General features: G+C 42.3%; 1 protein-coding gene across 4 annotated transcripts in view; it reads right to left on the reverse strand.

Moving 5' to 3' along the window:
• Nucleotides 1-17,942, reverse strand: part of PC (pyruvate carboxylase) — a 325,659-nt gene that overhangs the window by 240,164 nt on the left and 67,553 nt on the right. For all 4 annotated transcript variants that reach the window (XM_072117868.1, XM_072117869.1, XM_072117871.1 and 1 more), the window contains 2 exons: nt 12,477-12,612; nt 11,088-11,272 (listed from right to left, as the gene is read on the reverse strand). In XM_072117868.1, coding sequence (XP_071973969.1) covers nt 11,088-11,272; nt 12,477-12,612 — 321 coding nt within the window. The remainder of the gene's footprint in view (nt 1-11,087; nt 11,273-12,476; nt 12,613-17,942) is intronic.

A 17,942-nucleotide genomic window follows, 5' to 3' on the forward strand; every position in this document is an offset into this window, starting at 1 on the left:
ACAATCTCAGGAATAAGCTATAGAACCCCAAAATGAATTATCTATACCGCAAATAATAAGCCCTCCTATGAGCTTTTGTGGGGCAGAATAATTTTCATGTGTCGTGACATGTTTGTAGAGCCCCTGGCGTCACGTTCAGAAGTGGTATTTTGATTACGTTTTGAAACACAATCCAAAGGTTCCACCTACAATCGCATGTTGAGGTAAGATTGCATTTACTTTCAGTTAACATGTTGGAAACACAATGTTGCCAAAATATGTTATCACAAGTGGAGCCGTTGGATTGCGTTTCCAAATATAACCAAAATGCCACATGTGAACGTGGCCTCAGGTACCACAAACCCTTATCCCAGAGAATTTGTAAACACTATCATGTGGTATGGGGGCATATTAACCTTTTGCCACTGATGGTCTTTTTCCATTTTACTTTCCGTTTATCGTTCCCCACTTTCAAAAATCAATTATATTTTTTATTTTTCCACGTACAGAGCTGTAGGAAGACTTATTTTCTGCCTAACAAATTGTACTTCCTAGTGACGGTATTTTATATTCCATCCCATGTACTGGAAAGAAGTAAAATAGACAAACCACATTTGTACCATTTTCTTGTGGGCTCTGTTTTTGCGTCTTTCACTGTACCACCTTTATCATATTCTGACTCCAATAATTTTTTCTTACTTAGGAGTACGAAGATGGCTTTGCCGTCATTTTTTTTCCGGGATGAGCCGACTTTTTCATTGCTACCATTTTGGGGACTGTGTGACCTTAAGATCAATTTTTATTATGTTTTTTTTTGTGTTTAACGAAAAAGCAAAAAAGAGTGGGGATTCGGACATTTAAGCGCATTTTTCCATTATGGGGTTCAACGCCAGGAATAACAGGTTTTATATCTTTATAGATTAGACATTTTGTGACTTGGTGATACCGAACATGTTGTGTTTTTTTACTTTTAACATTACTATCATATTAACATATTAATAACTATTAATAATAACTATTATGTGATCACTAGTTCATACTAATGCAATACCAATAACCATGTATTGCAGTGCTTTAGTACAGTAGTGTCAGCCTATGCTGGGCAACCACATGGCTGGACCGAGCAGGCATGTGCCGATAGCAGCTGCTCGGCAGTTAAGATGGCACTTCATGATCGCATTGCGGGGTGCTGGAAGGAGAGGAAGGGAGCCCCCCTCCCTCTGAAGGTACTCTGTACCGATCCAGACTGTTAGAGCAGGGTCCCAGCCGGCATAAGACAGCCAGGCCACTGCTCTTTGTGAACGTGTGGGGGGCGCCATGCAAACGTTAGGTTAGGCCGACAGAGAAACCAGACCGATGGAGAAGTCTGTATGGGTGGTCACTAAGGGGTTAAAGTAAGACACTGCAAACCTCGGAAAGGTTGTGAACTCTGTATTTAATTCCGGATTTTAGATTATGCATCAATGCCAGTTGTAGTAAATGATCTATTAATGTTTATTTTGCCCATTAAAGGCGGCCCCCTACTTAAAGGGAACCTACCACCACAAATCTACCTATAAAGGTAGATTGGGTGGTAGGTGGATCAATGGGACGTGAGGATAGCCCTTTTAAGGGCTAATCCTCACTTCCTTCCCTGCACTTTTTTGATAACTTTAATTTGATATTTATTCAAATTTACTTATGCGGCTACCGGGGCGTGGAGTAGCCTCATATGAGATTACACGAGGCGGCTACTCCACGCCCCGATAGCCACTTTACCCCTCCTACTCACCCATCTTCGGCGCGCAGCTCCGCGTAGCTGCGCACCCTTGTCCGGCGATCCTGTCGTCTGCGCATGCGCAGAAGAGCAGGCCCGCGCCTGTTTCGGAGTTGTGACCGCGCAGGCGCGGGCCTGCTCTTCTGCGCATGCGCAGACGGCAGGATCGCCGGACGAGGGCGCGCAGCTACGCAGAGCTGCGCGCCGAAGATGGGTGAGTAGGAGGGGTAAAGTGGCTACCGGGGCGTGGAGTAGCCGCCTCGTGTAATCTCTTATGCGGCTACTCCACGCCCCAGTAGCCGCATAAGTAAATTTGAATAAATATCAAATTAAAGTTAACAAAAAAGTGCAGGGACGTGAGGATTAGCCCTTAAAAGGGCTATCTTCACGTCCCTTTGATCCACCTACCACCCAATCTACCTTTATAGGTAGATTTGTGGTGGTAGGTGCCCTTTAAGAACACTCCACTTACATACGACCCCTAGTTACAAACGGACCACTGGATATTGGTAATTTATTGTACTTTAGTCCTAGGCTACAATTAACAGCTGTAACAGTTATCAAAAGGTGTTTGTAATTAAGCTTTGTTAACCCTGATTCTTATGACAACCCAACATTTTTAAAATCCAATTGTTACAGAGACCAAAAAAGTTCTGGCTGGGATTACAACGATAAAATATAGAGTTTCAACTTACATACAAATTCAACTTAAGAACAAACCTACAGACCCCATCTTGTATGTAACCCGGGACTGCCTGTCCTAATTGGTATTCCGAAAATTTCATATTTCTCCTTGACTAAAAATACCCCTCAAAAATGTTAAAGAGGAGTTTTTCTACACTTCAAAAGGGGGGGGGGGTAGTACTCTGAATGCAAATACCCCTGACATCTAATAATGGCCATTACTGAAATCCAGCATGACCCATCTCTTCCTCATTCCATCCATTTGGGACAGTAAAGGCCCTCCATAGGCAACTACCAGATTGTCTCAATGTATACATTCACGCTTATGCTTTAAAGGACACCTGTCATCAGGTCTCTCTAACTAATTCTGCCACCACTACCTGTTGGAGCAGCTTATAAGGAATCTCAGTTTTTATCTTATTTATTATGTATGAATTACTAATTCTAAAATAATTTTTTTTATGTACATGAACCTTGGCACATGGAGAGAGAAAGCAATGTCACCGCCGTTATGCCTCCCGCCCCTGCTTATGTCTGTGTGTAATGTATAATAAAGCAATGCTAGTGCTTGTGCTTTATCTGCTGACATGCTCTGTTCTCCCATACACATGTGTGAGACACAGACATCAGCTACACAGGAATCTAACATCCTCTCCCATACACATGGCTGCATCCTGGAGCAGTTGCAACACAAACAGGCCATGGCCGCCAGAACCAGGAAGCACATAGAGGAGCCAGCACCAGGAGTGTATTGGAGTACCTAATACACACACAGGCTGCAGCTGCCCCAGCACTGGGAGTGTCACATCATTATACAGACTGTCAGTATTATCTCATACACACACAGGCTGCAGGGGGCACCAGAACCAGGGGTGTCACATCAATATGCAGGCCGTCAGTCGTGTATAGGAGTATCACACACACACACACGAAGGAATAGGGGCAATGCTTTCTACTGGCAGGTTATTAAAATACATTTAATTTTGGAGGTTAATTTGCCTGACAGATACTCTTTAAGTGAAGTTCCTGGACCTATAGCTAATGAATCAATTCTATGGGGCAGATTTATCAAGTGTCTGAAAGTCAGAATATTTCCAGTTGCCCATGGCAACCAATCACAGCTCCCCTTTAAAATATTCATGAGCACTGGTAAAGTGAAAGCTGAACTGTGATTGGTTGCCATGGGCAACTGGAAATATTCTGACTTTCAGACTCTTGATAAATCTGCCCCTATATGTAGATTAGGAAAGCACTCTTGAAATGATATGCAGGCAACCATGGTGGTTAAAAAGGTTCTCAAAATTAAATCACAAATGGGCTTCTGGTAAGCAATTGGCCAAGTGGGGGTTTAAAAGGTGTTCTCACTTTTTTGTTGTTTATTTTTTAATGGCTCCAAACATAGTAAAACAGCGCCGTTGGTACCTAATGTTTTTAGGCTACTCAATCCGTGTGAGCCATCCTGTGATCCAGACAATTGTTTACACAGTTATTTAAGCATCTTATGACGTTCCCGTCACCTGCTAGATTTATGTTTGTATTGTAACTACACCTTGCACTGGAGAAGAGGCACAGAAATGTATGGCCATGAGGAAAGTAACAAATAAGATATGGCTGACAGGTCATTAAACCTTTCTCAGTCTCTACTATACACGGCTGGGATGGATCCATCTAGGAAGTGGATCATAGTGAGGAATGGTAATTGGGAGCATGGTTACTTCTCCATTAATCACCTGCCAGGTGAAGACATGAAGTGGTTCATAATAAGGAGGGAAATAATGGCGCCCAGTAAAAGCACAAGCACCCGTACATAAAACATGAGCTGCTGAAGCCCTGAAGGGGACACCAACCAACCATCAATTTAAAGGAGATATGTAATTAGAACTCAATGTCCAAATGTCTAAAAGATCTGGAAACCATCTACGTGTGGAAATTCCTAAAGTAGGAAACCAGTTCAGTGAAGAGCCCGATTCACAAAAATACAACGTTTTGTTTTAATCTTTATAGTCCAACATCTAGGAGATAAAAAATATACAAAAAAAAAAATCCTTCTAGGATTGCCAATTTCTGGCCTTTGATTGTTTAGGCTTTACTACCCTTGGGCTTCTTCCGTCAGTTTCACTATGCAAAGACCAAACCGATCATTAAATTTCAGGGAGCCAACTCAGCAAGATCATGAAATCTTAGAATTGCTCATATATTGTTACGTATAACACAGTCAGTCAGCCTATTAATAGGACAAATGCCAGTCCTGGGGTCCTCAAACAAGTCCCCTTCTGCAATAAAAACATTCCTATGTAGGAATGTCCAGGGAGTCGTCAACTACTAAGCTTAAAGGGAACCCGTCAACAGGAGGCTGAATTGGCTCCCTGCCAAGAAGTCCTGCTCAAGTCCAAGAGTGATGCTGCCATTTAAATCACAATTTTCGATGGGTAATTAGCATAACACTGAGTCCGGCCCCACTCGTTGATATTCACTTTCTTCCCCTCCCACATCCTCCATGTAACTAACCCTCCCTTTCTGACGTTGGCTCACTACACAGGCAACATCAAGCTCTTGCAGTGAATTGCGTTTGTGCACCATTTTTGCGCTAACAAGGCTCCTTCAAGGGTGTATGCCTCACCACGCAGGCGCCAGGTTGCCTGTGCGATGAGCCGATGTCAGAAAGGTAGGGGTAGTCACAGGGGGGGATGTGGGAGGGGAAGAAACTGAATATCAACGAGCAGGGGCGGACTGAGTGTTATGCTAATTACCCAGCGAACGTTGTGATTTGAATAGCGGCATCGCTTGAGGACTTGAGCAGGACTTCTTGGCAGGGAGCCAGGTCAGCTTTAGCCGTGGATATTATACGAATGGAGGGGAACTCAGTTGTGAAAGTAAGTGTTATAGAATGTACTATGCAGTGCCTATTGGGACCTGTCACCAGTGAAATTCAGACTTCTGGTGACAGTTTCCCTTTAAGGGTTAAATGCTCTACAACAAAGAGTTTTCTCTAATCTTAGCCAAAGTAAAGAGTACAGGCTGTACGCTACAGTGGTATCTCACTGCTAATGGTGCGGATCTTGCTCCTAATGCCCGCACACTGTCCAAGTACGGCAAGTTGCATTAGATTAAGCATGGTACGGGAAAGGGTCTACATCCATTCTGATTAAGATGGATATTTACAGGATGTGTTTTTTTTAATACAAAGTACATTTAGCAAAAAAGACTCAGCAACCTTTAATTAGCATGCTACAAGGGGATACCAGATATCCGTATCAACACTGACAGCAATTTTAGGCGACGGTGTGCCCACTCAGGCCAGAACCCAAGGCACACAGACAAGTGTAGAAGGGGGGGGAGGAGTGACTGGCGCAAATCTAAACATGATTAGCACCTGACACTGTGGTCACGGCCATGTGTCAAAGTGGAATAGACCTCTATGAGCACCGTGATTATTAAACACCACAATTTCATTCACCAGTAATCTTCAGAGGGCTGCTCTGCCTAAACTCAAACCGGGCTAGTCTACATATTCAAGTTATCCATCAACGAGTGCTGTAGTGACTAGAAGATGCCCTAGGAGAAGACTGTAAGTTTATCTCCTCCTACAGTTCAAAGTTCCCACATCTAGTGTCTCACAACGTGGCAGAAAGCACCTTCTTCCTCTATCACAAGCAAAATAAGATCTACTGCAGGATCCTGGTAAGAACATTACATTTTACATTGTGATCTGCTCTGACTTGGATATACTTGGGTTTTAGATACCTTATGAATCTGTTTAAATAACACTAAACTGCTGAATAGAGGTGGGCATGATTACTGTCTCCGGAACAGAGCAGAGGGTCCCCCCTTCCCCATGATTAGTGGGATTCCAGTAAATTGTAGTTAGAGGGAACCGATTTTGCCTATTGTAAAATTTCGTGAAGAGAAAATCTTCAAGAATGATTTAGGCAACAAGAAACATCCACCAACCTGCAACTTAGGACAGGTTTATACAATCTAGAAGACTCTGCATTACAATAATCTGTATTCCAAAAACCCATGAAGAGTTTTGTGGGATGTTCACTCCTGGTCGGATTGATGTCTCCGACAAGGTACCACATCACAGGTTAAATGCTGGATAGTATGTAATGATGAATCTCCAAAAATAGTGAAGGGCATCAATGTTAACATATCAGGTCCTGTATAATTAGTTGGGGGTTTGTGGGCCTAAATTCTTAGGACAAGTTCCTTTTGAAACAGTTTTTTTTTTTTTTTGGTCTGTTCAGCTAAAAGTTTCTTTGTTTTTATCTGGTCTTCAATCTGATTGCCTTTTTTCAACTATTAGTTTTTGATGAAAAAAAAAAACAAAAAAACTTTTACACCGAAGTCTGAAAAAAGTCTTCCATAAGTATCTATAAACATAGATGCAGATGTTGAGGAACATACAGTACAACACATCTAGATGAAGTGTTATAACCACATTTCCACACAAAGCAGAAAAATCCATATAGAAAGCTGAGTGTGCTGAAGATTTTCCATAACCAGTGATGACTTACGTTCTCTCAGTGGCAGATTGTAAGAGGAGTCGGATGTCAGCTATGAAAGCTAACAGTCTGTAAAAATGGAAATGGTAGTACAGGGAAAGATTTAGATAAAGACGTTTAGGGAGATTCATTATAAGTGTCAGAGCATAAGTGTCCGAGTTGCCCATGGCAACCAATCAGAGCTCAAATTTCATTTTCCAATGGTTTATAAAATTAAAGGTTTCCATGGGCAACTAGGACAGTTTTAACTTAGACACTTCCTCCATAGCACAGCTTTTACCTTAGCATTGGCCTTTCAATACTTTTCATGCTAGATTTATTGCAAAAGCTTATAAATTCCACTAGTTAAATATATTACATCGGGAATGAGCTGCCGGTGTTTTGCGTTAATTTAATGCAAAACACCGGCTGCTCGTTCCCGATAGCAGGCATTTCCATAGAAATGCAGATGCAATCGGGCCGAGGCCCGCCCGATGGGAGCGGCTTTGTCTGCGTTTGCAAACGCAGACAAAGCGGTGCGTGTCGCACAAGCCTTAGGCTGCGTTCACACATACCGCTTTGACTGTTTAGAAAGCACACAGGAGAATACCACGGCCTGATCACATAAGCGTTTCTATTGAAAGACATGTGATCGGTAACCACCACTTGGTGTCCTGTATTGTTTAACCCCTTATCCCCAACACTAGTTTTCAGCTCAATGACCAGACTCGATTTTTCAAATCTGACATGTCTCACGATAATTGGTTATAACTTCGGAACGCTTTAACATATTCTGGTGATTTTGAGAATGTTTTCTCGTGATAAATTTTATAACTAACATGAAATACAATGTAACTGATAAGTTTTGCGATTCATTCTGAAAAAGTGAAAATTTGGCTAAAGTTTGTAAAAAATGGTTCATTTTTCAAGTTTGAAATGTTCTGCTTTTGAGACAGGAAGTAAAACTACCCAAAAAGCTTGATAATTAACATTTACGGAATGTCTGCTTTATGTTAAGATGATATTTTATGCATTCTCTCACTTTTCTAGTATGTTATGAGGTCCAGAACTTTAGGTGCGATTTTTCTCATTTTCATGAAAATTGCCAAAACTCACATTTTGAGGGACAACTCAGCTTCCAAGTGACTTTGTAAGGCCTAAGTAATAGTAAAACCCCATAAATTACCCCACTATAGAAACTTCACCCCTCAACGTATGTAAAACAACTTCTATTAAGTCCATTATTTGGAAAATACATTAAATTTAGGCCAAACTGACAGTTTCAGAATAAATTAAAATGATGAAACGCTCTGCAATGTTTGATGCCCAATTCCTCCCAAGTGTACTGATACCCCCTATGTGGTAGTAAACTACTTTATGGGCACACGGCCAGGTATAGGACGGACGCAGCGCCATTCACAGCAGATTTGTATTGTCACATTGTACAACTTATACATTTTTATTTTTTTTGGTAATGAAAACATATGAGGCTTATTTTTTTTACGGGATGAGATACAATGTATAGATAATTCATTTTGGGGGTCTATAGCTTATTCATGAGATTTTATTAACTATTTCAAGGGGGACACAAACAAAATCATCAATTTTTATTTTGGATTGTTAGCATTTCCCCCCCCCCGCTCACCGTAACATAAAAATAATATTTTATCTTTATTCTCTGGTTCACTACGATTGTGGTGTTACCTCATTTATATAGTTTTTCTCATCTTTGCTCAATTTTCCTGAGCAAAACCATTATTGGAGAAAATCATATTGTTTTTACTATTGACAAATTTTTAGGGCCATAACTTCTGTATTTTTCTGTTGTCAGACCTGGTTGAGAGTTGTTCTTTTCAGTCGTATCATATTAGGGAACATAACTTTTTTTTATCACTTTTTGAGATGGTGTTTGATGAAAAATTGTATATTACGGGAAGTTTTTCGTGTTTTTTTTCCGTCTTTCAACGAGCAGGTTCAATATTGATTTAGATTTATTGTACAGATTGATACGGACGCGGTGATACCAAATATGTACGTGTTTTTGTGTTTTATATACTTTATTTGCATTTCTTGTGTAACTGAGGAGATTATGGGACATTTTATTTAATTATATAATAAAATGATTTCATCTTTTTTTTTTTTTTTTACATTTTCTACTTCTTGGCTTGCACAAGTGATCGTCCGATCGCTTGCTCAAGCCTTTACAATGCAATACACTTGTATTGCAGTGTATAGTGAAAGTAACTGAGCATGCTGCGCATGCTCAGTTACACACAGCCGGGTCCTGCCAGGAAGGCAGAACCCAGCGAGAAGAGGAGCAGGAAGCCCCGGGTCACTCGTCGGAACCCGGGGCTGCGGCAGGAGGGATCGGATCCCCCGGTAAGCACACCGGTGGGGTCCAATCCACGGGGGACACTCAAGCATGACCGCGGCGTGTAAGGGGTTAAACACCCGGGATCTGAGTTTTTCCGATCCCGGGTATTAGTGCCGGGTCTGGGCTGTAAGATCACAGCCCGACACCGGCACCAGCGAGACCCGGTGTCCCGAAATCATCTTCTGACGGGCCGCCGTCGAAAGGCGTACGTGTCAGAAGAAGTACCCTTAATGACCGCCGTAAAAAGACGATACAGCGGTCATTAAGGGGTTAAAATCAAGAAACCAGGTGCTGGTTACCAATCCCATGCGTTCCATAGAAACACATACTGTATGCCATCAGGCCGTTATAAAGAGAAGCAAAGCAGTATGTGTGACTGCACCTTTAGTCACTCATCTTGGCCATTACACAGTGTAACCAGTGCAACCAGAGGGTGAGGAAACCAAACCGTTTGTATGTATTTAACTAAGACACAGATGTGGGGATTCGTGGACAGATTTTTCCCTAGCAACATAGAAGTAACATTGTAACTAGGGGGCACCTTACAGCCTGTTGCTTTACAAACTAAGGAAAATTTGTTAATGAAGTATAATAGAAAAATGTTCACAACTGCCCCCTCCACATAATATCAATATTCCTCTGAAATGACGGTTAGGGTGATGTCACACGTTCAGTTTTTCAGATGCAGTTTTTGATGCCCAAACCAGGAATGGAGTAAAAGTAGGAGGAGGAGCAGCACCTTTCAATTATTTGTCTCACCCATGATGATCCATACCTGCTTTTGGCTTCAAAAACTGCATCTGAAAAACTGAACGTGTGCCATCACCCTTACTCTTCGAGCACATTTCAGGAAATAATTGATATTGTTTGTGAAAAGGAAAATTAGGCAAATTTACAATATACCTTCTATATGAATTCTTTATGGTTTTCTGGATCGCTACTTGCTGTCATGCAACAGAAAACTTTCTTTATTCTTTACTGTAGATAAACACCCGTCCATGGTCATGTAATGTCACCTTTCGTCGTACCCCTGGAGCGGTGCTCTGCACTGTACATGATGGCTCCGAAGCCGGCGCACGTGATGATGTCATCCCATCACGTGTGCAGTCTTCAGCGGCGGCGAGTCCAGCAGGAACATGCCGAAGAAAGAAGGTGGCTGCTGCCTCTGCTCGGGTGAACGAAGAGAGGTGAGGTTTTTTGCTTTCCCAGGGTTTGGGGGAACAGTGTGTTTACAGGGGGAAGGGAGCAATGTGTCCTATGGGTGGGGAACACTGTGCCTTATGGGTGGGCAGTGTGGCTACGTAGTAGGGAGGACTGTGGCTACGGGGGGAGTCAACAGGGTGTCTACCTGGGAGGAGTGACATTGGCCATGTAAAAAGTGCTCTGGGGGCTTGGTTATAGCCATTGAAGCCGGAGTCTGGTGGGGCTCTGGCAACGCCCACTCCAAAGCAGTAGATCATTTTCATCATTTTAAAAGTGTTTTTTGAAGCAAAGAGGCCCAGAGAGATTGATTATAAATACACTACCAAAAACACAATGCCCTGAACAAGCAGTAGAAGATACTGCTTTAAATTGGAAATTTCAAATGATAGATTTCCATTAAAGTGACTTCCTGGATACGGATATTGATGATCTATCCATGATATCTCATCAATATCACATCAGTGAGAATTTTAGGGTATAGGAGTTTAGCTGCAATCCTGTCAGTCACTACACAGAGAACAGAGCTGGACACAATAGGTTATTGTTGAATTATTGAACTTTGCTTGTTATCTGAATAGATTCCTTCTTCATGGAACATGTCACTTACCTTTGCCACCTTTATTATGTCAGGAATATTTAGGTAAGCCTGGACTGGGGGCAGCCCCTTTCCTATAATGTAAGCCTCATCAGCCTTCTGCCTGTGCATCTGCCCAGTGTCTTGCTCAGAATACACTGCCACGGTCCTTATGCCCAATTCTGTGCATGCCCGGAAAACTCTGGTGGCAATCTCACCTGTACAGGGAAGGAAACACAAGTCAATGCAAGAAAACACTCCGCACCAGACTTACTGCAAGACCCTTTGTGCAGACTACTGAAATCCCAAAGACAGAGGTCTGACAGTCCATCCTAGGTGCAGCACTAGAGGCCCACTGCCCCCCACTTTGCAGCAGAAACCTATAACTTTTGGCATTGTTTCTATTGGAATATTTATCATGAGAGGTTTTTTTTTCAGGAAAAGTTTTAATTTTTGAATAGCACCATAACAGGGATTCACTTTACATAATTACTTTTTAACATGAACTCTTTCTTTACATATATATTACAATTTTTGTTTACGTTTTGTGTCACTTTCCATTCCACATTTTTTTTGTCCCTATATTTACAATGATAGCAGATATGAGGAGTCTTTAGGTTTTAGAATTTATGTACAAATCATAGCACTGCAAATCATGAACTTTTCAAGAATTTTCAGCGATTTTTTTTCGAATACTTATACAGCGACATACTGGTGTGTGCCTCCTCTGGCAGGAACTGCCCTTCTTGTAGCTTCATATGCCTTTGCTTTTTTCATAAAAATTATGCAGATGAGCCTTCAGGGCTGCATTGACATCTATGGAGTCTGGAGCCCCTGAGGCTTGTTTGCATAATTAGTGAAACCTTTTTATTTTAAATACAAGGTCCTGAGAAGCTAAAAGAAAAGCAGAACCTGCCAGAGGGGGCACTAACCCGTATGTCAGTGTGCTTGGTTTACAATTCTTTATCCTGGTGGTAGATTTCCTTTAATAGCAAGTATTATCTGGCCACACTGGGACCCCCAGTGATCGCTAGAGGATTGTATACCAGGCTTTTGAGAGAAGGGCTTGTTATTCATGGGCCGTTCTGCTCCATTCATTGACTATGTGACAGTAACAGTTCAGTGTTGTACCATGGACAACTTATTAACATTCCTTGTGGGATAACCCCTTGTAAGTAACCCAGAAACGCTTAACCCTTCACATACTACACAATGAGAAGTGCATGTGGGTATATTAACGTGTGCAATAACATTTTGGAGAATAATGTTGTTAGTGGGGAAGTTCATGTCACTGACAGGTTACTGCACCCCCTTATTCATCATCTTGGTGACTATAATAGCCACCAGGGAGGGAAACTTCCCACAAGCTGTGCACCTTGCAGTCATAAAGTAATGAGGATTTAGAGGAAGGCGACTCGTTACCTCGGTTGGCCACCAGAACTTTCTTGATGGGCTTGTACTCCACATGCTGGCTGCTCTGGAAGGCTGCGTTCAGCACAGAGACACGTTTAACAGCGAGGAAGCGTAAGCCTCCCTTCACACACCGCAGCTGCAGCATCTGGAGAGGAGACAAGACACGGGTCACACAACTGATCACTACACACACAATCACAGATCAGCTCGGCAAACGATCAGATCGTAGTCGGCCACAAGAGAACGCTATGATGGGAGTGACGAAGCTGGCGTCAGCTGCGATAGTGCCGGCTCCCTATTTCACTTGATCCTCACATGGATGACACTACTGACAGGGGAAGGCTATATAACTTCATTATCGACATGGTAAGTCTGCGTATAGGGGCCGGAGGCGGCCATTTTCGAGAAGACCGGCTTCTGATTGGTCTACAGCATTACAGCCAGGGGGCATGTCCGCGATCTTAAGGCGGCGCTCACCCGTAGACTATTTATCGGGCGGCTATAGCTTGGAAACGAGCGCAGATGGCTCTAGGGCGAGAAATAGCTGGTGATATTGAGGACTGTTTATGGCGTGATCTATAGGAGGGGGGAGGAAAGAGTTAATGCAGTATTGAAGATAATAGAAATCATGCGGGGAGAGGGTCACTTGCTCCGATCATATAATATAGCAGTATACAGTGTGTATGTTATCGCTGTATATGCCAAGGAAGTAGCCAGAGCTCGTATTACTGGCACCTATGGAACCCAATATATTAATGCTGGTGAAGAGGTTCCACCTGCCAGGGGTCATACATCCAGTATGTTATCTGCATGGAATAGTGGAGCGGACGGTGCAATTCTACACTGAGGCATCTGCTCCAAAAATATATTCTGCTAGATGCAGCTTCTAGGAATCAGTTATATGAAGAGAGCACTTCACAAGCCCAACTCCATCCATAGCCAATAGGGACTGATCGGAGGAGCCCAGAAGCACAGGATCACGATCTATAAAACATTTTGCTCAAAAATGGGTATGGGCTTATTTTCAGGAGATATCTTATTTTTTTTCCCATGAACAAAAATTAAATGTTATTCTTGAACAAAAAAAAGTAACCTACATGGAAATATAATCATGTCATCATCTCTGGAATGTCATTATAACCATGAATTTGTTGTGACTCCAATGATTCTAGCAATGACTTATAGGAGCCCCTTGTGTCCATGCAGCTGCTGGCAGCACATTGCATCTGTCAGCTCCCTCCTCCTCCTTCTCCATGCTGCATTGATAGGGCAGCCTTAGTGGGCACATTTTAAATGACTATAAATTCCTGTACCATGGAACTTACACAGTGGTATAGTTTTGAAGATGAGAATCAACCCTTTAAAATCATATCAGTGTGTGAACGTTTGTGTGAATGTAGCCTTAGTCTTATTTTTAGGCAAACACGGCTGTAGTAGAGACGTTGGGAAATAAAATAGCTTATGTGATTCAGTTTCATTAAAACAAGTATGTGTCTGCAGATAGCTCTTTTTATGTTGTAAACTGCAAACCTTCATAAAATAAGGAATTAAAGCATCCATCCACCATAAACATCAGCCTGCCAAAATGTTTTCTTCCCCAGAAGACCTGCATTCATTGATCTCATTACAGCAGAGGAAGTTTCAGAAGGGGGAAGTGCTCCTTGTACACTGTAACAGCCCGTGAAGCTGCAGCATGGATCCCTGCTGGCTCATATGCATAATTTTAAAAGTAGATTTTAGAATGTAGGAGGTTATGGATAAGAAGATTACCACAGTCAGTGTAGCACTCCTATTGGATGAAATGCTTGTATCCTGAACTACAGTGCAAAAAACAGGTCTAGTATACTGAATTTGATGCAGATGCCAGTCATTTGATTAATAAGAAGAATAGACCCAACCACACAGTCTTGAGCTCACACATCATGTTCGGTCAGAATGGAGTATTGATTAGTAGTAAAAGAGGCTAAACATGAAAAATAATACACTTTTACCATAAAAATATATATCCTGCTATATTCATAGCCCAGCTTAATGTGATCGATAACCATTTAGAGACCTATAATGTTACAAAAGCACTTTGAAGGGAATTTTAAAGGGAACAATGTGGGTCTACTATGAAAGTCTCAAAGGATGAATGGGTACGCTGTGACCTTCGAGATGAAATGGTTGTTGTTTGCTTGGTGACTGTCAAAGGTTTACAACATGTGTAAATGACTGAATAAACAATGCAAACTTCCTATTTGAAGATGCGTAAATAAAAAATATTTTACTCTCATTAAACAGTTTTAAGTTTTGAATATGTCTGATATTTATTCCAACACCTAATTTGAGGAAGCCTCATCTGTTATAGAAGGTGCGAGTTCTAGTGCCTCCTACATCTGGCCAGCTCTCCCTTCCTCCTGAAACAGGAAATGAAGGTCATTGCTGATTAGTTTTTTCCTTTGTGTCACGAGGGGCCCAAATAAAATGTTGACTCAATAAATATTGGACATCAGCTAGGTGACCATTGCTTAATTTATTTTGTAAGCCATCCTGAGCTATGGAAAAAAGTTTCTCTGATGAAAATACCCTTAGGCCTTGTGCACATGACCATGAGCACTCCGCAGGCCGTGTGCTGTTGTTTCTGAGGGCCGCAAATCCAGGGAGGAATAGTATCTTCTCTTTAATTTAAGATGCAGCCCATCGGTACATTCATGATGAGACACGGTACGGACATCGGGGCTTATTTACTAAGGGTCCCACGGCCGCATTTTCCTCGGGTTTTCCGACATTTTTGGGTATCGCTCCTCTGGGACAGGTATTTAGAAAGGGATTGTGTCGCACACGATCAGATTGTGTCACAATCGCGCTGGCTTTCATGCGGCACAAATCGGGGGCGGGCCATCGGACAATCTGACGGATTCAGACAAACCGCGGGATTTAACTTAAAAAATGTGTTGCAAGATCAAGCACTTACATGCACCCGGAAGAAGAAGGTGAACTCCATCGGACCTGAGCAGGGAAGCGACACATGCAGGATATCGGGCACACAATCTTAGCGAATAGCTGCACAGTGCATTATACACGGACAATGCACTTTCGGGAACTCCTTCACACTGGGTAAGTAAATGTGCCCCATCATGTCACACCGCACCACAAAATAGAAATCAATGGGGGCCAATTAGCTGCCATTCACAGCACCCAAACACAGTCCTGTGCATGAGGCCTGAAATTTGATTATTAATAGATAGTAAGATCTTGTGAGCAGAGCCTTTAGTCCGTTGTTTCATCTGAACATGCTATTGCTTAGTCACATCTTATTTTGTTTGTATTTGTAACCTGTGATCTGTAAAGTGCAACAGAATATAATGCAACTGTAGAAATAAAGATTTACTATTATTATTGCTGAATTCCTGTCTAAAGTTTCTCATAAGAAGCACCATTCACATCAGGCATCCCCATGTAAAGTGTAGTTGCAGTCTCACCACTTCAGATGTGCACACAATATGCTGTTGGGTAATGGCCTACAGACAAAGAGTATAATGTAGTGTGTCATCCTGTCAACAAATTCTTCTCCCATATGTCAGTCTGGAGTCCCTAACATGTTTTCCCCAAATAGGATTATCCATCAACTTGCAAAAAGGATAGATCCAGAAAATTGTATTAGATTTCCCGCTGTACTTGTAGTTTGTGCTGTATGGGTCAGTATATAGCACACATCGTGTAAGGGCTATCTGTGTTACTGTGCTAGACAGAACGGAGCATTCCCTCGACACAGACTTTGACCAGGTCTGCCCTTTACTCTACTTGGCAGAATAAACAACAAGATATCCACACAGGTAAGACATCACTATATTTTCACAGTTAAAATGTGGCAAACATTCAAACAAATTCAGACATCACTGACAGAACAATTTGGGGCAGAGTTCAGCCTTTTCATCAGACACAAATGTCACAGGGACTTTGTAGTGTTTTCATGTACAAACTGTGAAAACCGAACCAAGATAAAGATCTATACATTACATTAGGAGGAAAACATCATTTACAGATGGTTAATGCCAATTTAAAAGACATGTTAGACTGTAAACATTTTTTTATCACTGAACTGTACATAAAGGTCCATACAAAAATACACACACAGCAAAAACAGATTCAATAAATGTGCACTAAATACCCCTAATAATCAAGAAAGTATTCATGTGTACAACACCCCATTATGGGCAGATCGCCTGGCATGAGCTAACATTAATGAAGATAAGAGTCAAAGAAATCATACCTGGCCTCAGCCGTCCGCGGCTCGCCGTCATGGTAAGTATGTAGCTATTATATCTTAAGATGCATCTAAATATACACTCACCGGCCACTTTATTAGGTACACCTGTCCAACTGCTCGTTAACACTTAATTTCTAATCAGCCAATCTACATTTAGGCATGTAGACATGGTCAAAACAATCTCCTGCAGTTCAAACCGAGCATCAGTATGGGGGAGAAAGGTGATTTGAGTGCCTTTGAACGTGGCATGGTTGTTGGTGCCAGAAGGGCTGGTCTGAGTATTTCAGAAACTGCTGATCTACTGGGATTTTCACGCACAACCATCTCTAGGGTTTACAGAGAATTGTCCGAAAAAGAAAAAACATCCAGTGAGCGGCAGTTCTGTGGGCGGAAATGCCTTGTTGATGCCAGAGGTCAGAGGAGAATGGGCAGACTGGTTCGAGCTGATAGAAAGGCAACAGTGACTCAAATCGCCACCCGTTACAACCAAGGTAGGCAGAAGAGCATCTCTGAACGCACAGTATGTCGAACTTTGAGGCAGATGGGCTACAGCAGCAGAAGACCACACCGGGTGCCACTCCTTTCAGCTAAGAACAGGAAACTGAGGCTACAATTTGCACAAGCTCATTGAAATTGGACAGTAGAAGATTGGAAAAACGTTGCCTGGTCTGATGAGTCTCGATTTCTGCTGCGACATTAGGATGGTAGGGTCAGAATTTGGCGTCAACAACATGAAAGCATGGATCCATCCTACCTTGTATCCACGGTTCAGGCTGGTGGTGGTGGTGTCATGTTGTGGGGAATATTTTCTGGGCACTCTTTGGGCCCCTTGGTACCAATTGAGCATTGTGGCAACGCCACAGCCTACCTGAGTTTTGTTGCTGACCATGTCCATCCCTTTATGACCACAATGTACCCAACATCTGATGGCTACTTTCAGCAGGATAATGCGCCATGTCATGAAGCTGGAATCATCTCAGATTGGTTTCTTGAACATGACAATGAGTTCACTGTATTCAAATGGCCTCCACAGTCACCAGATCTCAATCCAATAGAGCATCTTTGGGATGTGGTGGAACGGGAGATTCGCATCATGGATGTGCAGCCGACAAATCTGCGGCAACTGTGTGATGCCATCATGTCAATATGGACCAAAATCTTCCAGCACCTTGTTGAATCTATGCCACGAAGAATTGAGGCAGTTCTGAAGGCAAAAGGGGGTC

This window comes from Engystomops pustulosus, chromosome 7, assembly GCF_040894005.1.
Source record: "Engystomops pustulosus chromosome 7, aEngPut4.maternal, whole genome shotgun sequence".
Taxonomy (NCBI): domain Eukaryota; kingdom Metazoa; phylum Chordata; class Amphibia; order Anura; family Leptodactylidae; genus Engystomops; species Engystomops pustulosus.